This window comes from Sus scrofa, chromosome 4 (assembly GCF_054392235.1).
Source record: "Sus scrofa isolate SSC_HxYL_T2T_F1_AM1 chromosome 4, Sscrofa_HxYL_maternal_Yorkshire_Landrace_v2.0, whole genome shotgun sequence".
Classification (NCBI taxonomy): domain Eukaryota; kingdom Metazoa; phylum Chordata; class Mammalia; order Artiodactyla; family Suidae; genus Sus; species Sus scrofa.
In genome coordinates this window covers 89,321,275-89,346,949 of record NC_139386.1, presented here as the reverse complement: position 1 = coordinate 89,346,949, position 25,675 = coordinate 89,321,275, and the positions used below count along the sequence as shown (strand labels likewise).

Below are 25,675 nucleotides of genomic sequence, written 5' to 3'. Positions count from 1 at the left end.
TAGTCACAAATATATATATATATAACTGTTCAGGACACAAAGAACAGAATAAAAACACGGATACGGCCTAGCAATTGTGCTCTTTGGTATCAATCCAAAGGAGTTGAAAACATGTTCACACACAAAAACCTGTACACAGGAGTTCCAATGTGGTGCAGTGGAAATGAATCTGATTAGTATCCATGAGGATGCGGGTTCGATCTCTGTACTCCCGCTCAGTAGGTTAAGGATGCAGTGTTGCTGTGAGCAGTGGTATAGGTTGCAGATGCAACACAGATCCTTCATTGCTGTGGCTGTGGTGTAGGCCAGCAGCTGTAGCTCCTATTTGACCCCTGGCCTGGGAATTTCCATATGCCGTGGATGCAGCCCTACAAACAAACAAAAAAACCAAAAACCTTCATACGGATGTTTATAGAAGCATTATTCATAACTGTAAACTGCTGAACCTACAATGGCACTTCATTATCACCCAAAGTCCATAGTTTAATTAGGGTTCACTCTTGGATTTTAATAAACGTATAGCAACATGTTATCACCACTAATTAACATACAGAACAGTTTTACACTAAAAATTCTATGTGCTCTGCTTATTCATCCCTCCCTCACATCTAACCCCTGGCAACCACTGATCTTTTTACTGTCTCCAAAGTTTTGTTTTTTTTTTTGTTTTTTTTTTTGTTGTTTTTTTTTTTTTGTCTTTTGTCTTTTTGTCTTTTTGTTGTTGTTGTTGTTGCTATTTCTTGGGCCGCTCCCGCGGCATATGGAGGTTCCCAGGCTAGGGGTCGAATCGGAGCTGTAGCCACCGGCCTACGCCAGAGCCACAGCAACGCAGGATCCGAGCCGCGTTTGCAACCTACACCACAGCTCACGGCAACGCCGGATCGTTTAACCCACTGAGCAAGGGCAGGGACCGAACCCGCAACCTCATGGTTCCTAGTCGGATTCGTTAACCACTGCGCCACGACGGGAACTCCAGTCTCCATAGTTTTATCTTTTCTAGAATGTTATATATACTATGTAAGATTTTCAGGTTGATTTCTTTCACTTAGTAATACGCATTTAAGGTTCCTCTTTGCATGCCCAAGCCCACTTCTTTTTATCAATGAATAATATTCCACCATTTAGACAAACCAGTTTATCCATTTACCCATTTAAGAACATCTTGGTTCCTTCCAAATTATGACAATTATCAATAAAGCTGCCGTAAACATCTGTGTACAGGTTTCTTTCTGCATGAACATAAGTTTTCAACTCATTTGGGTTCACCTTGACTTTTTGTTTTGTTTTTTAGGGCCTAACCTGCGCATATGGAGGTTCCCAGGCTAGGGGTCTAATTGGAGTTACAGCTGCCAGCCTACACCACAGCCACATCGACATCAGATCCGAGCTGCATCTACAACTTACAGCACAGCTCATGGCAACACAAGACCCTTAACCCACTAGGCAAGGCCAGGGATCGAATCCACAACCTTATAGTTCCCAGTTGGATTCATTTCTGTTGCGCCATGGTGGGAACTCCCATTTTTACTTTTTATTCTACATTGTTTGAATTTTTTAGAAGTATTTGTGTATTACTAGTATAAGAAAATTCCTTTTTTTTTTTTTTTTTGAGTTCCCTAGTGGTCTAGCAGTTAAGGATGTGACTTTGTCACTGCTATGGCTCAGGTTACTGCTATGGTTCCCCAGGCCCACATGCTGTGGGTATGGCCAAAAAAAACAAGAAAAAAAAAGAAAGAAAATTCTTTTTTTAAACTTTTATTCTGAAACATACTTCTGGTTAAGACCTACTGCATAAGCTTTAGGAAGCTACTTGATATATAATAAACAAGTCATTTCAAATCATTGGGGAAAATACGTATTATTTATTCACTACCTGATATTGACAATGGCCAAGAATTTAGTAAAGCTGAAAATGAAGAAATTAAACAAAATTTAAATATAAAAAATAGAAAGAAAAAAATTTAGGAGTTCCTGTCATAACTCAGGGGAAACAAATCTGACTAGTATCCATGAGGATGCTGGTTTGATCCCTGGCCTTGCTCAGTGGGTTAAGGATCCGGCGTTGCCATGAGCTGTGGTGTAGGTTGCAGACGCAGCTCGGATCTGATGTTGCTGCGGCTGTGGTATGCAGGCCAGCAGCTGTAGCTCTGATTTGACCCCTAACATAGGAACCTCCATTTGCCATGGGTAGGGTCCTAAAAAAAAAAAAAAGACACACAAAAAAATTTATAAAATCCAGTATGAGGAAGGCATTATTTATAAAACAGAAAAGAGTAACAAATTAGACATAAAAATTAATATTTTCCATATAGCTCCAAAAAGAGAGTTTAATAGTCTCAAAACATAACGAATTCTTAGAAATAGAAAATAAGGGGAAAACGTAAGTATATGAAAAGATGCTAAATCTCACAAAAAATGCAAATTGTAAAAGAAATATTATTTTTCAACTATTAGATTTACAAATATTAAACAGATATATAATTCCTAGTGATGACAGGTATATGGAGAAAGAATCACTCACAAGTACTGGGGGGTAATAATCTAAAAATATAAATTAATGAAACCTTTCTAGAGAACAATTTCTATCAAAATTTTAACCAAGCAATACTTCTACGATATACCTGAGGAAAATAAGTATACACTGGTGTACAAACTATCTTGAATATTCTATGTGAAGATTAATAGAAGATTATATAAAAGTTAGGGTACATCTACTCAATGGAATACTTACGACATTAAAAATGATTATGTAAGAGTTACATTATTGTATTTAAAAAATTATCACAGGTTACAAAATAATCATCTAGGGGTATGAAAATTAATACATACAAATATCTAACTGTTTGTACACAGAGTGAAAAAGTACAAATCTTGAAGGACATTTACTCTATTTGAGGAAGGCAGAGTGATTTTTACTTTATATTTTATACATTTATATATTATTGGAATTTCTCCAGAAATAATGTATTATTTCAATAATTAGAGGAAAAAAGTAACGAAAAAGGTTCCACCTTGGGGGAAAATAATATATTTGAAGTAGATGCCCCTTTCTTACAGCAATATGTTCACAAATAACATTAAGAAAGGAAATCAGGAGTTCCCGTCGTGGCGCAGTGGTTAACAAATCCGACTAGGAACCATGAGGTTGCGGGTTCGGTCCCTGCCCTTGCTCAGTGGGTTAACGATCCGGCGTTGCCGTGAGCTGTGGTGTAGGTTGCAAACGCGGCTTGGATCCCGCGTTGCTGTGGCTCTGGCGTAGGCCGGTGGCTACAGCTCCGATTCGACCCCTAGCCTGGGAACCTCCATATGCCGCAGGAGCGGCCCAAGAAATAGCAACAACAACAACAACAACAACAACAGCAACAACAAAAAGACAAAAGACAAAAAAAAAAAAAAGAAGAAAGGAAATCACATGAGTACAAAGCAACACTACTACTGGTAGAAATGGCCACCATCCTTTCTTTTTTTTTAAATTGAGGTACAGCTGATTTACAATATTACATAAGTTTTAGGTGTTCAACATAATGATTCACAATTTTTAAAGATTATATTCCATTTAGAGTTATTATAAAAGATTGGCTATATTCCCCACAGTTACTTCTTAGTCAGTCTATTTCATTAGAACCCATCTGTACATAAGACCAAGGAATAAAATCAAATGCTGAACTTTAAACAAAGGAAGGATTCAAATTTGTAGTTATCACATAGCAAAGCCAAGACCAGTAAGAATAACTATACACACACATCACTAACCTATAAAAATATTATTTTAAAAAATAAGCAGTTAAGTATCAAATTTTAAAAATATGGATGAGTAGGGAGTTCCCATCATGGCTCAGCAGTAACCAACCTGACTAGTATCCATAAGGACACAGGTTTGATCCCTGGCCTCGTTCAGTGGGTTAAGGATCTGGCATTGCTGTGAGCTGTGATGTAAGTCGCAGATGTGGTTCAGATCCCAGGTTGCTGTAGCTGTGGTGTTGGCCAGCAGCTACAGCTCTGATTTAACCCCTAGCCTGGGAACTTCCATATGCCATGGGGCGCAACCCTAAATAGCTTTAAAAAAAAAAAAAAAAAGAGTATTTAGCCAGCTCTATACTGTCCAGAATGTGACAAACTTATGAATATTTGAGTTACACCAATGAAACTTACTAGTTAACTATAAAAACTTTCAGTGGTTTGTCTGATAATCCATGGTGATATATACCTAAGAAATGAGAGACAGTATAGCAGTGAAAAGAGAATACTGAGTTTAGAATTAGAAATTAGAAATTATGAGACTTCTAGATCCTTTGGGCAAGTTATTTACTCTTCCAAAGGTTTGTTTCAGCTCTAAAGATCTATGATTTTAGCAGTCATCAGTTAAGTGGAAATTCTGCATTAAAACCATTTTGGACATTCTCTCTAGTCCTTCACCAGGGTAAAAATAACCGCTTCCTTTTTTTCTGCCTACTATACTTCACAGACACATATCTGTAACATCCATCCATGTATTTATTTATTTGTTTTTTCTCCCCATAAAATTTCGATATTACTGAGGGCAGAAAACTTATCTTATTTGTTATATTCTAATACTTAGAATGCCTGGCAAAAGTAGGCATTCTAACAGGTAGGGAGAGGTACTGACTGGAGGTAGGGGCAAGACATGGGTACAAAGAGAGGGAGAGACAGAGAGGAAAGCAGCAGGGGAGGAAGAGTAGAAGAAAGGGAAGGAAAAGAGTGACTGAGGAGGATTCTAATAGACATGGGACAGTCCAGGTGAGCTTTGAAAAGTGATAAATGACTGCTTGTTGTTTTTGGATATGTTCTCAGCTTCTCTCAAAAGCAGTCTCTCACAATCACTCAGGCCTACTATATGCTGGTTTAGACAATAATAACTTACCTTATCATTAAACAAGATTATAGTGGTTAAGGCTCTATTTTAAGAGCCAAAGCATCTCTATATGACTACCTTCATTTTGAAGCAGGATGCTAGTAAGGAACTTAAAAACCCAAGGATATATTAAACTCTTTTTAGAGGCCCCATAATACTAAGTCATTACCTTATACGTAAGATATCCCCAATATTAAGAGGGTGAAAAAATTATCATAATTGTATTTTATCAAAATTAAATTCCTCTTGATTTTGATAATTGGATTGAGGTTAATTAAGAGAATGTCCATGTTCTTAGGAAATACACACTTTAGTAATTATGGGTAAAGAGGTATGAAGCCTGTAACAAACCCCTGAATGATTAAGAAAAATACACAAAAAAATGTATGAATGAGTACACATATGATATGGAGAAACAGAAAAAAGGACAGCAAGTGAGGCAAAATGTTAACAACTGTGAACCTGGATAATGGATATGCTATTCTTAATACTTCTGCAAATTTGAACCATCAAAACAAAATATTACCAAAAAAAGTTAATTGCTCACATATACACACACATATAGCAGTAGTTAGATAAAACCATATAAAAGGATACTCACATGGAATTAAACATTCCCATCAGGGCAGTAAAACAAAAGCCAATTGCAAACATGGATTTCATTCGAACCTATAAGGAGACCAACGAATTGTCATTTCACACTAAAGAAAAACCACCACTAAAGCATACCCCAAAAGTTTTGGTTTCATTTCATTTTTATAAGGTGCTCCTTGGCAAAAACTTGTTAACTGGCTAACCCACCCTCCACCTTCAAGGCCTCTTGTCCTTGTCCTTTTCTGAGGAATAGTATTGGGGTGGCCATGTGGACCCAATTCTGGCCAATGAGTTACAAACACATGTACTAACCAGAATTTTAAAAAGGACACACCTTTCAGCTAGAGATGATCATACTAACTGAAGTAAGTCAGGAAGAGAAAGACAGAAATACCAAATGAACCTATCTACAGAACAGAAACAGACTCACAGACATGGAGAACAGACTTGTTGCCAAGAGGGGTAGAGTGGGAGGAGAGACAGGGATGGACTGAGAGTTGGTAGTTCTATTACATTTAGAATGGATAAACAACAAAGTCCTCCTGTATGGCACAGGGAACTATATCTGATCTCCTGGGACAGATCATGATGGAAAAGAATGTTAAAAAAAGAAATGTATATATATATATATGACTGAGTCACTTTGCTGTACAGCAGAAATTGGCACAACATTGTAAATCAACTATATTTTAATTAAAAAAAAAAAGATGAGAGGGGACAAATTTGGCTAGCATCCCTTTAGACCTTTTGCCCATTTTTCTTGCCTAGAATGAAAAATGCCTGACAGTAAAACATCATCAAACAACTATAAGCTAAGGAAGGCTAACCTGAGTCCTTAATGACATGACCATGCCCAGGACTACCAATCTCTGCACCTCTTGAGCAAATAAAAAAGACTTTCATATGCTTGAGTCACTGCTAGGTATTTTGTTACCTGTAGCTAACACCTATCTTAATTACTTATGCCATAAAAGTATAAATAAACAGGGAGTTTCTGTTGTGGCTCAGCAGGTTACCAACCCGACTAGTATCCATATGGATGCAGGTTCGCTCCCTGGCCTCACTCAGTGGGTTAAGGATCTGGCGTTTTGGTGAGCTATAGTGTAGGTGGCAGATGCGGCTCAGATACCATGTTGCTGTGGCTGTGGAGCGGGCTGCAACTGTAGCTCAATTCAACCCCTAGCCTGGGAACCTCCATATGCCATGGGAGCGGCCCAAGAAATGGCAAAAAAACAAAAGACAAAAAAAAAAAAAAAAAAAAAAAGGAAAAAAAGAAAAATTAGTCAAGCAATATAATTAGCCTCAGAAAGACGTGCTTAAACAAACTCTACTTTTTATAAATAAAATAACTGTAAAAAAATGAGTAAATGGCTAATAAAATCACTTTTCCTTTAAAAAAGAAAATTGCTTTTTCTTTTAAAAAGAAAATCAGGAGTTCCCGTCGTGGCTCAGTGGTTAAGGAATCTGACTAGGAACCATGAGGTTGCGGGTTCCATCCCCGCCCTTGCTCAGTGGGTTAAGGATCGGGCATTGTCGTGAGCTGTGATGTAGGTCACAGACGCGGCTCGGATCCCACGTTGCCTGGCTCTGGCGTAGGCTGGTGGCTACAGCTCCGATTAGACCCCTAGCCTGGGAATCTCCATATGCCGCAGGAGCGGCCCAAGAAATGGCAAAAAGAAAAAAGACAAAAAAAAAAAAAAAAAAAAAAAAAAAAATCACTTTTCCTTTCTGTCTGCCTGACCCTTAGAACCAAAAGCCTCTTAAAAAATAAAGGCCTCAGTTCATTCCCTTCTGGTGCACTGAGTTAAGGATCTGGTGTTGTCGCTGCAGCAGTCTGCATCACTGCTGTGGTGCGAGTTTGATCTGTGGCCCAGGAACTTCCGCAAGTGCAGCTAATCATAATCATAATGGCCACAATAAAGGCTATCTATGATGCTCCAACTCCTATGTTGGGATTACAGGTCACCATAAAGCCAAAGACTCATGAATAACATGAGGAAGAAAAAGAAAGTCAGCTACTTTATTTGAAAACCTAAGGGGGAAGCTAATAAAAACTGTGTGAAAGGGACCAATTATGACCTCTGCGACAGCCTAAAAAAGCTATTCATTCATATTACTTACAAGAAGCTTCAGCCCAGTAAGCATATGTTCACTTCTATATGGTCCAGCAACAACCATGATATTATTTATAGCTTTCATAAACTATAAATTTCTGAAATGATAAGCAGAGTGTACTTGATGCAAATCACAGTCTTTTTCTAAAAAACATGTGGTTTGTGACAAAGTTATATTTAAGACTCTTACCATTGACAGATCTCTATTGTTATTCTTCAGTTTTTCTTCTTGCCTCTCTGCAAAGAATTAATCAACTGGTCAGTATACACAGTGCTGAGCACAAAGCAAATGTTAAACTGTCACGGACTGGTATAACTTAATAATAAGCTGAATACCTAAAATATACTTAGGTTTCAGACATTAATTACCCATCTCATATTTTCTCCCTCCCTTTCGGTTTCTTTTAGAGAGCACGGAGTCTAAAAATCAAAAGCTAATTAAGATGACTTTAAGACTCAAGTTCTTTCATATTACAGTTTAGTCAATCTAAAAATAAGCATAGTTTCATAGTTAAGTTACTTAGAAAGCTAGACAATTTGACATATATTTCAAGAAAATTGTTATATACACAAAACCGAAAGTGCTAAAGAAGTCTCAGCAGCACATTAATGCACTTATTTACTGTACTCCATCAACATAAGGGACTTCACTGTTGTACCTATGAAGGAACTGAGGCCCAAGAAAGGAAAAGTGACTTCTCAGAGACCACGCAAGTGTTTTATGGCAAAGCCAGGGCTAGAATCCAAGTTTATTAACTCCTAACCTAATGATCTCTCTATATATTATGCTTTTGCTTTCTTTGATCATGTAACTTTACCACCAGGATCAATTTATTTTTCGACAAATATTTATTGATTACCTACTACATGCCAAGCACTTTTCTGAGCACAAGAGAGAAATGAACAAAACACACATGAATCTGCACCCTCATAGGAAGAGATTAAATAAAAATGTAATACCATTTGCAATTAAAAATATTCAGTTGGAATATATTAAACTGGTGTTAAGGGCTGGCAAATTCAGGAAGGTAAAGAAAAGGAAGAAGAACAGGCCTACAGGAACTGCAGACTAGATTGCAGTTTCCAAACAGTACATGGTGTAATATAAGATCCCTTTTCCTGAAGGCTCCTATCCAATTTGTTCTCCCTGAGATGAAAGGATACAGGCAGGAGAGAGTGGGGATAGTGAAGATACATGGAAGAACATGAGCAAAATGAGATGGAGCTAAGGTGTATCCAGGGGTTGGAGCTCCTTTTCTACCTGAGCAGTCAGTTCTCTTACAATGCAATAAGTTTTTAAAATTGGGAGTTTGAGGATCGGAGTTAAGAGTTGACTAAAAGGTAAAGAGGCATAAAACAAGTAGAAGGGGGAAAGGACTACCACTGAGACATGAAAAGACGGATAGAAAAGCATCTATGCTAGAAACCTTGGTGCATCCTTGACTCCCTACTCTCTCGTCCAATCAAACACCAAGTCCTACCAATTATACTTCATAAATAATTTATGAAATCCACCTCCTCGCTTCCTCCTTAATATACTTCCTTCCTTCCTTAGGATTTCTCACATCTCTTACTATTACTTCAGCTCTCCTAACAGGTTTCACTGCCTCCAAACTTGTTCCCTCAAATCCACTTTCCACATAAATCCATGTCAAATCTACCTAAAAGGCAAAACTGAACACAATTACGATACTCTCCAGCTTAAAATCACTCCATGGATTTTTATCCTTAGAAGATCATTTCTTTTTCTTTTTCTTTTTTGTCTTTTGTCTTTTTAGGGCTGCACCTGCGGTATATGGAGGTTATATAGGGGTCTAATCTGCTCTGTTGCTACCGGCCTACGCCAGAGCCACAGCAACTCCAGATCCAAGCCGTGTCTGTGACCTATACCACAGCTCATGGCAATGCTGGATCCTTAACCCACTGAGCAAGGTCAGGGATTGAACCCGCAACATTATGGTTCCTAGTCGGATTCGTTTCTGCTGCGCCACAACGGAAACTCCAGAAGTTCATATTTCAATATCACTTGCTAGTCCTGTATCTGGCCCCTGCTTACTTCTGCAGCCACATCCCCAACCATTCCCATCAACTTTTATGTTCTTACAACACCAAACAACTTTAAATTCCTCTACATGTGATGCTTTTCTCTTGATTTAGTCTTTGTTCATAAAGTCTCTTTTACCTTGGGTGACCAGCTGTCCCAGTTTGCCCCAACTGTTCCAGTTTTTGCTCTGAAAACCTCACATCCTAAGAAACTCCTCAGTCCTAGAAAATTGGGATTGTTGGTTATCCTACCTCCACCTTGAATGTTTTATCCTACCCCATCCAATCCTTTCCTGGCTAGCCTGTACTCAACTTTGAAGCATCAGCTCTTGTGTCACCTCCTTTTGAAAATCTTAATTCCTTAAGCAACACTATTCTAAAGAACCTTCTACAATCATGAAAATATCCTATATCTGTGCTGGCAATACAGTAGTCATTAGCTACATACAGTTACCATGTGGTTAGTATGATTGAGGAACTGAAATTCTAACTTTATTTAACTTTAATTAATTTATAGTTTAAACAGTCAAATGTAGCTAGAGGCTGTTATAAGGGCAATGCAGTGTTAGCCACTGGATTTAAAGTCCTTATTTTATGCTTCCAAAATATTCCAAGCACACCTCTCTCACTATACGCATTGAAATTTTACCTTCTGTTATAATGATCTGCTTATGTTCTCAACAACCCAACTAGAAAGTAGGCTCTTAGAGGACAAGGACTACCTATGCCTTCTTCTTCTTTGTTTGCTCAGTAACCGGCATGTATTTAGTTGCTCAGTATTGTAGTATATGCTCAATATTGCCTCATGAATGAATCAGGAATATAATAAGAGCTGATACAAAAACACATTATACCAAAAATCCCTTTCAAAGGATTTCGGAAGTCCTTTATAATAAAGCTGATGGCCTGAAGAGGCACAAAAAGCCTAAAAGGCTGAGAGTACAATAAAGTGACATCGTTTTTCTGAAGTTTGACTCTACTTTTGTCAATTACGTCCAAACAGAAACTTTAACCATAAATAGTGTCAAGGGAGATTATATGTATCCAGAGCTTAACAAGAATACAACAGCATAGCTCTATGATACATCCCAATACTGCTGTGCCTAAAGAGTTCTCAATTCAAACTGTTTTTAAGTGCCCACCATATAAGTAAGTTTTAGTAGTGTTTTAAGTTAATGTTCATTTGGATTTGGAGGGGGTAAAAGAAACAGAGTCAGGTTTCTTAGATGTTTGCTTTCACTCCTGACTTGTTCTGAAAGACTCATGGCATAGCACCACTCAAGATGTAGCTAGATGGTATGGTAGAAGAAATTAAAGCTAATTCTCAGCACAGGTATTTTACTCATGGATAATTAAAAGACGGCTGTGCCTGTGGCAACCTGAAAAGTGTGTATTATGTGTTCCAGTGATTTCACCATTCACTAGGGATCATTCTCAATAGAACAGAACCAAAAAGATACTATATAAAAAAGGTAAATTTGGTTAAAAAGACAAAAACAAACCAAAGGTCTCTGTTAAAAAAAAAAAAAAAAAGGGAAGGGAGAAAAAAAGTAAAAGAGGATAAAGGAACACACTAAACAGGTATATATTTAAACAGGGAATTATTATACAGTTGCCCCTTGAACAACGCAAATTTGAATTGCATAGGTCCACTCATACATGGATATTTTTCAATACTCCACATTCTGTGGTTGGTTGAATCCAGGGACACATAGGAACCCCAGATATGAGGGCTGGCTGTAAATCACACATAGATTAACCCCCATGTTGTTCAAGGGTCAACTACGCATGCAAAGTTCCATCTGGAATGAACCTGAACTGTTTAGCTGATACGAAACGCTAAGATGCCTCAAGAAGCATAAACACTACAAAAGACAAGGAATTTAATATTAAAAGTCCTAGACAATGTAAGAGTCTTCAGAAATCAAAAAAAAAAAAAAAAAAAAAAAAAATAGCCCATTTGGGAAAGAGCGAATCTGATCAAATGGAAATGTAACCAATAGGGAAGCGATTTCAGGTACTCCCCAAGTTATGAACAACACACTTGTAAATATCCCCATGAAGCCACAGCTAGGTTTACATACCTCCATTTCTTCCCATTAACCCCCCAAACTGATGGTACCTTTAAATAATTGCTGGGAGAAATGCCTAATCTGAAGTCTTTCCATTATCATTTTTCTCCTATCCCAGTTCAGTTAATTCCATCTCAGACGCTCTATTCTCCCTCTCTCTCCCAAGACCCACATTATCTTTTACCCTCTTTTTTCCTTTCGGGTCTTAGAAAATTACTAAACTCCTTCTTTATTTCTCTTCCATTGTGACTACCAAACCCTGACTCTAATAATTGCTAAGCAAAGATCTATTCTACTAATTCTCACTATTTAAAATATAAGATTCAAGTTTTGTGAGGATATTCTGTTAAGACACGGTAAGAAATGAAACATTTAAGTCCTTAAAAGTTCTTAAAACACCCTTTAGAGTTTCTATCATATTCTGTTAGGGTGACAACAGGAGGGTGAAAATGTTTCTAAAACCTTCTATACCTCCCTTGAAGATCTTGAATTTAAAGATGAATACAGCTGTAAATAAATATTATGTGTCATTCAGTGTTCACTTGTCCTGTGTGAACCATCCTTGGCTGTATGACATCTAGAAGCTCAGGATTTAATACTGAGGACAAGCTTACCTCATTTCCTCCATTTGAAAGGAATTCTATACACCCATCTACTACTTAACTTTTGGAATACAACCTCCGTGAAATTTGAAGAAATTTCATGGAGAGAAGAAACTGGAAGTATGAAAAAGATACATTTATATTCTAGAATGATTTATTACCCAAAATGACAGACAAAAGGAAAAATTAAAATTCTAGAGGGCAACACGCCAACTAAAAAAAGGCTGTATTTTTATAGCTACCGAATAAACTAATAGCAATGATGACATTCATTCTGACCACAGAATGAACAAACCTCAAGCCAATCTGTTACATATTTTTATTTGACAGCAGTAGGCTTTTACAAGACTAAATTTTATAATTTAACCAAGAAGGAAAACTTCATTTATCTTAGTCAATAACCAGTGTCTTTTCTGTCAAAGAACATAAATCAATGAAAGGACTCAGGAGGCAGCTGGGTAGCCTGATCCAACTGATCAGTTTGGGAGATGGGGAACATTTTCAAATAAGGAAGAGATGATCAAAATAGCAGATGCCACTCTACAGATTAAACGAGTTAGGTATATATTCTATATTCTTAGTTGTACTGAATGGAAGACCAATTAACAACATGCCTTTAAAATTTCATGTATGTTAGGAGAAGCAAAATTTAAGTGAAATGACTGATACAACCTTCTTTTATGGAAAGTCCAAAAAGCACAGATAAAGGCCTAGAATAAATATATAAATTCAGGGCCCCAAATAAATTTCAAAAACGTCTGCCCACATTTCCAAGTCACCAAGAAAGGAGATACATATCTCATTTAGCAAATGCCTGCCCTCCTTTTGCTGGCCACCTTCTGGGGAATATCTGCCTCTCACCACAGTCTTTGTTGAGGTTCAACCTTAGGAGGATTCCTAACACCCCCTGTCCTGCCACAATGGACCAAAAAGGTAGCCCAATCCATGGTCTTTCCCATGACCTATGGCATTAAAAAGATGAACTGAGTTAACTGGATTCCTTCTTCCAGGAATTTGAAAAAGTAAATCATTTAATAACAGGAACAGAAGCAGAAAAATAATAATATAGTATTGGCTCTCAAACTTTAGTTTGTCTGAGATTTACCTGGGCAGCTTATTAAAAAGGCAGACTCCCGGGTTGCATGTCTAGAAACTCTGTTTCAGTAAAGCCTGGGAGTAAGACTCAGAACCCTTTATTTATAACAAGTATCTCAAGCAGCGGTGATACAGGTATCCTGGAGAGCACTTTATGAATAGTACCAAGATAGAAAGAACCACAGGACACAAGCCAAGTTAGGTGCAGACAAAAACTAAATGCTAGGAAAGCACCGCAGAGAAAGTAGGAAAGCTCAACAACAGAAGTACTGAGAATTAACAATGGAGCCCAACGTCTGGCTTTATCTCAGGGCTTGTTCTGCCTGCAGCACTTGTTTTCACACAGTTCTTGCTTTCTTGTGACTAATCAATTCAGCTTTTCCTAAATTCTGGATCACATATATCCTTAAATTCCTCATTACTTGAGGTAACTTGACAGCAGCCAAAAGAACTAAATAAATAAAATTCATACATCAGGCCTTCCCATTGTGGTGCAGCGGAAACGAATCCGACCAGGAACCATGAGGTTTCAGGTTTGATCCCTAGCCTTGCTCAGTGGGTTGAGGATCTGGCGTTGCCTTGAGCTGTGGTGTAGGTTGCAGACAAGGCTCAGATCCCAAGTTGCTGTGGCTGTGCCTTAGGCCAGCAGCTGTAGCTCTGATTAGACCCCTAGCCTGGGCAACTCCATGTGCCATGGGTGTGGCCCTAAAAATAAACAAACAAACAAACAAATAAATAAATAAAATTCATACGTCAAAAGTAGTTTGTTTCTTGTCTATGAGAAGGAAATGAAAAATAACGAAAATATCTGCTCCTGAAATTAAGAATGAGAAACATAAAATCTTCAGACACTTCACTTTCAAATTTAATGGCTCTATCCAAGATCATTCTTGAAGCTCTTGGAAAGAGCTTCACCTAGTGATATCAACATTTCGCTTCTCTGAAACACTGAATATGCTGTTCCCTCTCCAGTTACTGAGAACTTGATTCTTTCAGGGCAGCAGTATCACTCTTTATTTGTAGTCCACCCACTACTTTTGTAAAGAAGCCCAAGTGCGGAATATAAGCAAAGGGAAAGTAAGAGTTGCAACAATCAAAAAATGGTAGATAGGGGCAGTATACAAAAACCCTTTTAAGTGGTCTTATAAAGTTGCTGGGGATGAAAAGCAAATCTGACTCTAATAGCAGCCGGTTCAAAGCAGGGGCTGGAGGGAACCATCAGTTCAAGCATAGTGTCGATAAGCTAAAAATAAATCAATATTTATGAGAATCAATGCTTTTTTGACATTGAAAACTACTAGAAAGTTTCCATATTTTTTTGTCAAAGGAGTATCACCTTGTACACAAGGTTTTCAAAAACATTCCACAGTAGTACTACAATATATTTTATCTGGCTGAGTTTTTCATGACATTCCCAATGGTGCAAATGCCAAGGTGAAATGGAAAAGCAATTTTGTCAAGTCCAAAATACTGCAAGTTTAGGTTTACAGATTTCTGATCATCTAGCTTAATTTAAGAGTAAAATTTATAATCTACAGAATGGATAGGATGGGAGTTCCCATCATGGCACAGTGGAAACAAATCCGACTAGGAACCATGAGGTTGCAGGTTCAATCCCTGGCCTCGCTCAGCGGGTTAGGGATCTGGCATTGCTGTGAGCTGTGGTGTAGGTTGCAGACTCGGCTTGGATTCTGCATTGCTGTGGTGTAGGCTGGCAGCTGTAGCTCCAATTAGACCCCTACCCTGGGAATCTCCATAATGCCACAGGTGCAGCCCTAAAAAACAAAAACAAACAAACAAACAAAAAGAATGGATAGGATGTTTGTCCGTCAAGCAACTCCTAATAAATATTGTCTTATAACCAGTTAAAATTTTGATAAGCAACTCTTCATAAATATGTATTTTTTTACCTTCTGATGACATTTTGGCATTTTGGTGAGCGAACAATTCAAGGTTGCATTCCATGTTAAAATAATTTGAGTGTAAGATACCTTGTGTTGTCAGTTTAAGGGCAGGGGATAATCTGTACCCCACCCCCCTTTTTTTAGGGCTGCACCTGTGGCACAGGGAAGTTCCCAGGCTAGGTTGAATCTGAGCTAAAGTTGCTGGGCTACACCACAGCCAGAGCAACATGGGATCCGAGCCATGTCTGCGACCTACGCCGAAGCTTGCAGCAACACCAGATTCTTAACCTACTGAGCAAGGCCAGGGGATCAAACCCACATCCTCAGAGACAACATCAGGTCCTAAACCCGTGGAGCCACAATGGGAACTCCTGCTTTCTATTTTTGTATCTTGCCTATCCTTTACAGCAAAGACACTTGAAAGAACTGCCCATGTTCAATGTCTTTACTTCCTCACCATGCATTATCTCCCTAATCTATATAATCTGGCTCTGTCCCCTTATCATGCCACTGAAATTATTTTTGCTAAATCCCTGATTGTCGCCATTATGCCTCTTAGATATTTAACACCCACCCTATGACCCTTCCTGTCCTCTGAAACTCTCCCTTCAACTTCTGTGATGCAACTCCTTTCCAACTTCTCTGGCAATATTTTTTCAGAGCTCTACTTCTACTATCCCTTAAATTTCATTGTTTCAAGACTCTCTCCATCCTCAGCACTTGGCTTTTCTTACTCTTATCTGGTCTCCCTGTGTGATCTCATTTACCTAATGGGCTCAATTACAATTTATAAGCATATAATTTTAAAATCTATTTGTAGCTTTATCTCTCTTCCAGCTCCAAACCAAACATCCAACAGTGTACCAAATATTTCCACCCTATTATAAGACAGGCACTACAACTCCAACATGTTCAAAACAGAAATCCTCTTCTCTTCTTCCTCATGCCAATCTGCTACTCCTCTGATATTTCCTCTCCTAATCAGAAATCTGGGCTTCTTCCCAAATTTACTCCTCTCTATGTAGCATACACCAAAATAAAGTCATTAAGTCCTATTATATCTACCTCCTCTATATCCACTGGCTCTGTACCACCTACTCCCTTTCCCATTGTCATTGGCCAAGTTCAGGTTCTTGCCATTTTTATGCCTAGGATACTTTAAAAAGTCTTTGAACTTCCCTGCCTCTAGAATGATGCCCTCTGATTTCAATCTTCCAACCTATTGTCAGACTTGCCTTCCTTAAAATCTGTTTTCAAACTTCTGTTTAAATCCCTTAATGGTAATGGGAAGCCTTCAGGATATGAGTTAACCTCCTTACCTTAGATTAACTGATAAAGACCTTTATGAACTAGGCCCTACTTATTTCTCTAGCCTCATCTGCTAATATTCCACACACCCCTTCTTTTATTTGTTATACTAAACTGTTTATAGATCCAGGTATATACCTTGCTATTTGGTCCCTCTGTGCCTTTGCATATGCCTATCCTTCTGCCTAGAAAATACAGGGCTTAAAAAGGTGGATTCTAAAGTTATAAATGACCAGGTTCAAACCCCTTCTCTACCACTGACTTAATCCTATCATACCACTGAATGACCAAGAGGAAGTTACTTAAGCCTCAATTTTCTCATCTCTAAAAATGAGGTTAAGGAGTTCCCTCGTGTTGGAAACAAATCCCGAATCTGACTAGGGACCATGAGGTTGCAGTTTGATCCCTGGCCTTGCTCCATGGGTTAAGGATCCAGGGTTGCTGTGAGCTGTGGTGTAGGTCAAAGACGAGTCTTGGATCCCGTGTTGCTGTAGCTCTGTCGTAGGCCCCCAACAACAGCTCCAATTGGACCCTAAGCCTGGGAACTTCAATATGCTGCAGACAAAAAAAAAAAAAAAAAAAAAAAATCTGATACCCCTACGCTAAACTGAAGAGCTTTAACCAGAATAGGACACTGGTAGAGTCTAGCCTGGTAGAGTTCTCTCCTAAGATTTAATAGCAGTGTCCTAGGAATACAGACATAGCTGCTAAACCAAATACACAATTTCACAACAATTTTTTCCTGATTTTAGAATCAGGAAGCATCATAAAGTATAAATACAAATCATATGTAGTCGTTTATAAACTGTCTTTTTAGAACAGAATTACGTTCTGTAATTAAATTCTAAATTACACTGAAAAATCAAAGACATATAATTATTTTTCAGACTAGGTAAAATTACTCAGCAGATAATTTCCTACGCCTTGGTGGAGTTCCATCACCGGTAAGGAAGCCATGGCAACAATAAACACAAGTACCTCAGACTTAATTGGATATAATCATCTCAGATAAGAAAAACAATACGTTTTTATAAACTATGCCAAGAACCTTCAGCCAAGTTCAAAAGTCATGACTGTTAACATCATTTTACTACACTCAAATTTCAAAGCTAAGAGCAAAAAACAAGCAACTGCTTGAACTTGCCCTATAAAATAGTGGAGAAAATCAAGTAAAATAATGTATACAAGCACTATAAACCATAAACCTATATACAAACATGAGTTACTACTATTAATAACTTTTATAGTTTCATCATCCAAGAATTTTTCCCCAGGAAAACCTCAATATTGTGTATACCAGTAACTCGTCTTACCTATTTTCTTTTTTTGTTGTCGACCAGCTGACTCCGTTATTGTTTCTTTCTTCTTTTCCACTGTGAACAACATAGTAACTTGTAAAAATTAATTATGCAGTACATTAAGGGAACAAAGGCTGCTTTATCACAGCTGAACCAATGAAAGCTTACAAGAAAGTTACACAATGAGTTTGATTATGATCATGATTAAGTTAACTTTAACTTAGTAAAAAGCTAGACAAAATTCTAAGACTAAAACAGTTATATTGTAAATATTTTTAATCAAATACCCATAGAAGACTTTATAAAGACAAAGTCATTATCAAAACTGAAACGGGCCAGGATGGCGACCACCTGGAGAACTCATGCCAAAGAATATTCCCTGGGTCTTCCGCCACCGTGTCCTTGCCCCCAGTGACCACAACCAACCCTCGCCTCCCCAGAAGACCCCAGAAGACCCACAGAGTGGCCTTGTCTTATGCTGATGTTCTCTGAATCCTTGATGTTCAACATGAGAAACCAAGGCACAGCTGATAGAACCAGGATGGCTCTTAACAACACTGAGGCTCAGCTGATAAGACACTCTAGTGACTGGCATTATCCTCAGAGATTTTGCAGCCTGAAAATGGATGATCAATGATCAGTTCAAGAAGGAAACCTTAGCACAAAGATGTGTGGCATCCTGGTACTGAGACTTGGAGAGATCAATGTGATAAGCAAGTTTTCAAGAAAACCTACTCTGATTAAAACTGATGATTACATGGGACTTATGGCAAAATAACTAATTTGTATTATGTGGACTTTTATGAGGTTCCCTGGTTTGTCCCTTAAGACAGAACTGGGAAGTAGGGACAGCTACTCCAACAAGCCTACAGGGTTAGGCCTGTCATTGCTGATGCCCTTTCTACCTGCTGTTCTGGATACCAGATGCTTTTCTCTGCTATTTTGACAGTTGGTAAGACATGTTTCTTGATTCTTTTCATCATCCTTCTGGGCCTATTCCTGAACTTTTGACATTTGCTGCTGCTTAAAGACAGCAAGGCTGTTGGTGAAATAGCTGCTGCTTGTGTTAACTGATCTATGAATCTATGACCAAACACTGTGGTCTAGAGAAAATGAGTGTAGAATTAAACATGGCCCATTTAATAAGAAAAAGAAAAAAAAAAACTGAAATGATTTTCAAACCACTGGTTGAGGATTATTGCCTTATAAAGTATCAAAACACAATTTTAAAATTCTGCTCTCTGATGATTAATTGTAGTTCCATTCTCATATTCACTCCAGAAGGTGGAAATTCATTCATTCAGTTATTGGCTGCCTAACAGGCACTGTTCTAGGTAAATAAAAAGATAAACATGACCCTTGCCCTCTAAAAAACAAGCTAGTGAGGGCAGATAATCAAGTAACAATTATAGTTCAGGCAACTGGCAAGATAAATACATGCACAGGGTAGGAAGATCAGGAAAGCCAAAAAAAATCTAAGACCAGCTTTTTCTGAGGCTTTTCAATTAATATGACAATAGAATAATAGTAAGATTCTGAAGACTAGTGTAACATTTATATTTTATATTTACTATCTTTAATCACCTACGAATAGATTAGCAATAGGTATACCAAAAATTACTTTTACTTTATTTACATTATCTGTTTCTTATATTATCTTAGTATACTTCCTTTACTAGCAAACAGTAGAGTACATATATTATTTCTAAAAGCTGATTAAAGAGAATTGGCAGGTAGGAATCTTTCCCCTAGTATATTAAGACTGCTGCCTAAATTCTAAAAGCAGAATTGGTATTACTGATAGTTCCCGTTGTGGCTCAGTGGTAACAAGGCTGACTAGTATCCATGAGGATGCGGGTTCGATCCCTGGCCTCACTCAGTACATTAAGGATCTGGCATTTGTCATGAGCTATGGTGTAGGTTGCAGGTGAGGCTCAGATCTGGTGTTGCTGTGGCTGTGGTGTAGGCTGGCAGCTGTAGCTCCAATTCAACCCCTAGCCTGGGAACTTCCATGTGCTTCAGGTGTAGCCCTAAAAAGCCAAAAAAAAAAAGGACAAAAGGACAAAAAAGAAGACTAGAGTATAGAAACATAAAATGATACTATGAAAATTAACCTGGTCTTCTAGCAAACTAGATTGAAACTAGTTAAATCTTTTCTAAGGTTAATAAAAATTACCTTTCTTTTAACCTCATAAAGTTGTAAAGAAACTCTTTTTGCTGATACATATTCACCAGAACTTCACCCCATAAGAAATGGAGATAGCAGAGTTGACAAAAAATAAAAGATGTCTACTATTAAATACTTTTTTGCCCATGACCTGGTAATTGCTGCATTCTGAATTCTAGTGTTCTCAGTTTATAGATTATCCTAAAAGCTTTATCCTATTCCACTGTAAACAAAAGAAACACTTTATACTTTGTACTTAATAAATGTTTTCAAATAATTAATTTTGTTACAAGAATCCAATTACCTATAATACTTTACTCTTTCTCATTTATTAAAGTGTTCTTTCACTGTCTATATTATAAAAGTAACATAATGGAAGAAGTCTTACTGACATTTAGAGCACACTCATGAGTCTAGAGATCACCTGAATCAAAACTTGGTACCTTTTAGAAAAAACCTTTCAGGAAATTTCCACTGTGGCTCAGTGGTAACAAACCCAACTAGTATCTATGAAGATGCTGGTTTGATCCCTGGCCTCACCCAGTGGGTTAAGGATCCAGCGTTGCTATGAAATATGATGTAGTTCACAGACGCAGCTTGGATCCCGAGTTGCCGTGGCTGAGGTGTAGGCCAGCAGCTGTAGCTCTCATTCAACCCCTAGGCTGAGAATTTCCATGTGCTGTGGGTATGGCCCTAAAAAGCCAAACAACAACAGTAGACATATACAGTGTGCACATACAAGGTGAGAGAAGAAAGTATTCAAATCAATAAATATTGAATAGACATTTACCATGTGCCAGCCACTCTTCTAGGTACATGAGGCACATCAATCATAAAAAAGAACACTGCCATGGTGAAGCATTCATTCTAGCAGGTGAATGAAACAAACAAATAGAAAACAGATCAGGATAAGAGAGATGAGGAGCATCAATGGTAGAGGAGGAGGGCTGATTAAACAGGGTGGTCAAGTTAAGACTCACTAAGGTGAGCTCTGAACAAAGATATGAAGAAGATATGAAGAGCAGGTAAGCCGCTATCATAGAGAATATGCTAGGTAGAGGGGACAGTCATTAGAAAGGTTCTAGCATAGGAGTAAGGCCAACATATAGTGAGGAACAGCAAGCACATCAGTGGGGATGGAGTAGAGTGAATGAGAGGGAAAGAATATCAGAATCATAAGAGGAAAGCTCTGTAGCCACTGTGAAAACGTTGGCTTTTCCTCTGAGTAAAAATGGGACACCATCACAGGGGTGTGAGCAGAGGAGAGACATGATCTGATGCACTTTTAAAAGGGTAGTTCTGGTTACTATCTTGGGAACAGACTATAGGGAAACAGGGACACTTGTCGGAGGTTATTACAATAACTCACGCAAAGGATGACGGTGGCTTGGACTATGGTAGTTATCAGTGAAGGTGATGTAAAATGGTCAGATTGTGGATATATCTGAAGGCAGCCCAACAGTACTGGATATGGACTGTGAGAGAAGAATCAAAGATAACTACACAAGGATTATGTCCTGACAACGGGAAGGACAGAATTACCATTGATCAAGACTGTGAAGGCTACCAATGTAACAGGCTTGGAAGTGACGAACAAGTGTTCAGTTGGACAGGTTGGGTCTGAGATGTATGTCAGACATTCCAGCAGAATTAACAAGTCAACAGTTGGACATGTGAATACAACATTCAGGAGAGTGGGCTAAGGATATAAATTTGGGAGTCACTGACAAGTAAAGCACATGAATGACTTCACCAAAGGGGTGAGTAGAGAGGAAAAAAAATAAATTTTGGGTTACTCTCTATAGCAGGAGGTCAAGAACAGGATCAACAAGGAAACTGAAAAGAAAAAAAAAAAAAAAAAAAAAAAAAGACCAACCAACAAAATAAGAACAAAATCAAAAGCCAAATGAAGAAAGCATAGCAAGGTTTCTAGCTTGCACCACTGGAAGCAAGGAGATTCTGCTCACCAAACAGGGAAATCCTGGGAAAGGATCACATGAGTGAAGGTAAGATAATAAGCTTGGTTTTTAAATATGCTGAAGTGCTCTATCAACACTGAATAAGTAAATAAGTAACCCATAATTTAAAAGGTTTGAGTTTGGCTTCTAATTCTTTGTTTGCTCTGTGACATTAATATGTCATTTAACCTTTCTGAGTCTCAATCTTCTTTTCTTTAAAGGGAGAATAACTGACCACAAACAGTTGCTATGTGGATATTGGAAATGGGATATTGTAAGAACGAAAATTTCAAACACTTATGAAGACATAAAGAAAAATCATAGAATAAAGTCCTAAGATGAGGTAGAAGACTGAAAGCCAAATCAAGCCTATGACGAACCATTCATTCTACATTGCTAGTAGCCCCCTCAGCTGTATCCTACAGAATTCCTGTTTTATTTCAAAAACAAACTCAACTTGTTCTTAACCCTTTCTTCAAATACTCGTTCAACCATCATACCTAACTGAAAGCCGGCTTATCCCCAAGACAATCGTACTGACCCACTGTTTTCCAAACACGCCCTACTGATTAAAATTTCCATATTTCTGTACATATGCTATTTCCTTTGCCTGGAATTCCTTCCCCCATCTAGTCCTCTACCCAAATTCTAACTATCCAAGAAGGACTGCAGGGCCATCTGCATCACAACGGCTTCCATGGCCCCTCACAAACCAATGGGATCTCTTTAGAACCACCACACCACATTAAGTATCCCTCAGGTCCTTTGCTCTGCTGATGTTTATATTACATATTTTGCATCTAAAGAGACTTCAGGTTGGATTCACCTTTGTATCTCTATAAAGTTGTTGTTGTTTTTGTTTGTTTGCTTTTTAGGGCCACACCTGAGGCATGTGGAGGTTCCAATCAGAGCTAGGGCTCCAATAGGAGCTACAGCTGCAGGCCTACACCACAGCTCACAGCAATGAGGGGTCCTTAACTCAATGAGCGAGGCCAGGGATCAAACCCACAACCTTACGGTTCCCAGTCGGATTCCTTTCCGCTGCGCCACAACAGGAACTCCACTATAAGGTTTTTATATCAGTTGGTGCTATTTAAACATGTACTGTGAACAGCCACTCAGCGAGCTTGATGTGTTGCAACTATTTCTAAAGGATGTTGCCATACTCACATTTTTTACTCTGTTTTTCCACTTCTGCCTTCAGTCTCTTGTACTTGTCTGTCCTGTAAACCAGGACCCAAGTTATACCTGAAATATTAGAAGCAACAGGCTAATAAAGAAATGTTTGGAACAATTACAACAGCCTTTATTGGTGGTTACTGTTGGATAAGAATGCTTTCCAACTTTTTGCCTTATATTCAGCAGTAATTAACTTTTTTCAACTGTGAAGATAACCTACTCTACACCCAAAACAACTGTGACATTATATGAAGGTGCTTCCACAGAAATCCAAGCGAAATCTACTCTACGCCAAAGAAACCTCGGCAATCGATTCCACACCATCCCTTCGGCTCCTGGAGGAAAGATTCCCTGGAGTAGAGGAGACGAACCCCCACCCCCGCCCCTGCCAAAGGAAGCAAGGCTCGCGACCTTGGTGGCGCGAGGGACCTTGGGCCCGGGATCCTTCCCCCACCCCAGGAACTGAGCAAACGTCAGAGAAGCGGCCGCTCTCACCCTCGGCGAGCAGAGCCGTGCACACGGAGATAAAAACGATGAGCAGTGTGTCCGCGAACATGGTGCTCATCTCGCGCTTCCGTCCCTGCACTCCCACCCGCTAGGGGGGAAGCGCTCGAGAGCCAGGGAAAGCAAAATGTACACGACTCCTAGACTTCAGGACCACCGAGTTACACACCGACTCTGACAGACGGGAAGTAACACTTCCGCTTTCTGCGCGCAGCGCCGGAAGTGCTCGCGCTGGCTTGTTGCGTAGCCGCGAGAATACAGAGGAAACGGAGCAGCAAGTGTCGGGGGCTGTCGCTGACGCCGAATCTCGCGAGAGTTGCAATTGGAGCAGCTGGGACCGTGTTGCCTTGGTGGGATCTGGCTCCTTAGCTTTTGGTTGTGGTTGTTGTGGGTGTGCTCCTTCTTCTCGCTCGAAATCCGCTTGTTTGGACTTGTCCGAATTTCTGCCTCAGCCCCACATCTAAGACAAAGTAGGTAGTTCAGCCAAGTTTTGTGTAAAGTGGAGAAATTGACTTTCGCAAACACCGAAATTCGGTGCCAGGCCACGGATTTGGGGCTGGGGCCGCGAACATCAATGAGTCATGAGCATCTGGCTTCCAGGCACTCACGTCCTAGCGAAGGAGAGAAACTGGTACATACAGTGTGATTAGGGTATTATAGAGGTATATCCAGAATGCTGCGGTGACCCAGTTCAGGGGTTGGTCAGAGAAAGCTAGTGAAAGGGATTGAAGCAGTCAGTGACCCTACACTGTGTTGTTGAAGAACAGTGCTTAGAAGGAAGTTCAATGACATCTTTACTACATGCTGCCGGATTCCTTTTTTTTTTTTTGCTTTTTAGGGCTGCACTAGCAGCCTATGGAGGTTCCCAAGCTAGGGGTCCAATCGGAGCTATAAATGCCACCCTACACCAGAGCCACAGCAACGCTAGATCCGAGCCGCGGCTGGGACCTACGCCACAGCTCATGGCAACACCGGATCCTTAACCCACTGATCGAGACCAGGAATCGTACCCGCAACCTTATGGTGTTCCTAGTTGGATTCGTTTCCGCTGCGCCACGATGGGAACTCCAGCCTTTTATTTTTTTAATTTTAGGACTGCACCTGCAGCATATGGAAGTTCTAGGCTAGGGATCCAGGCAGAGCTGTGGTGTAGGTCCTCATGGTTCCTAGTCGGATTCGTTTCTACTGCGCCACAACAGGAACTCTCAGACTCCTTTATCTTATATCTTATCTCTCACTTGTATTAATTTTTAGGTTTCAAGCTTTTCTCCATGAAGACCACCCTCCAAAAATTCACTGTCCTTCTGTAATTTCTATGACTACTACAGGGCTTTTGCCTGGGACTTCCTTTCACTATTTTCTAGGGTCTGAGTCACTATTTCCTGGACCCATATCTTCTTTCTGCCTTAGTTTATACTTTTTTTGTGTGATTTTAGGCAAATTATTTCACTGCACTCTGCCTTGGTTTCTTTTAATGTAAAATGACTTAATAGTACCTAAATCCAAAAGTTGTTGTTGTTCTTCTTTTTAAGATTGTTCCCGTTGTGGCTCAGCAGGTTAAGAACCTGACATAGTGTCCCATGAGGATGAGGGTTTGATCCCTGGCCTCCCTCATTGGGTTCAGCCTGGATCCAGTGTTGCTGTGGCTGTGGCGTAAGTCAGCAGCTACAGCTCCAACTCAACCCCTAACCTGGAAACTTCCATATGCTGCAGGTGCAGCCTTTAGTAAAAGAAAAAAAAAGATTATTTAAGTAAAGTGTATCGAATGGCACCTGGTTCATAGAAAGGTCACCATAAATGTCTATTATTATTACCAGGTTGTTTCTTTTTTTTTTAATTTAGGGCCGCACCTGTGGCATATGGAAGTTCCCCAGCTAGGGGTCAAATCAGAGCTGCAGCTGCCCGTCTACACTACAGCCTCAGCAACACAGGATCTGAGCCATATCTGTGACCTACACCACAGC

General features: G+C 39.2%; 1 protein-coding gene across 5 annotated transcripts in view; it reads right to left on the bottom strand.

Moving 5' to 3' along the window:
- TMCO1 (transmembrane and coiled-coil domains 1) overlaps nt 1-23,910 on the bottom strand; it is a 49,305-nt gene extending 25,395 nt beyond the window's left edge. For 2 of the 5 annotated variants that reach the window (XR_014842714.1, XR_014842715.1), the window contains exons 1-5: nt 23,703-23,910; nt 23,199-23,276; nt 17,919-17,978; nt 7,772-7,818; nt 5,475-5,542 (exon numbers count right to left, since the gene is read on the bottom strand). Coding sequence is in view for 2 of the 5 variants with exons in the window: in XM_085020246.1 (XP_084876372.1) it covers nt 1,982-2,195; nt 5,475-5,542; nt 7,772-7,818; nt 17,919-17,978; nt 23,199-23,276; nt 23,703-23,772 (537 nt within the window). In the remaining 3 variants the exon portion in view is untranslated. Of the gene's footprint in view, nt 1-1,739; nt 3,293-5,474; nt 5,543-6,651; nt 7,819-17,918; nt 17,979-23,198; nt 23,277-23,702 lie in introns of those variants that run through there. The other 3 variants (XM_085020246.1, NM_001167585.1, XR_014842716.1) reach the window with 3 other exon arrangements.
- Between the last annotated feature and the right edge of the window lie 1,765 nt (nt 23,911-25,675).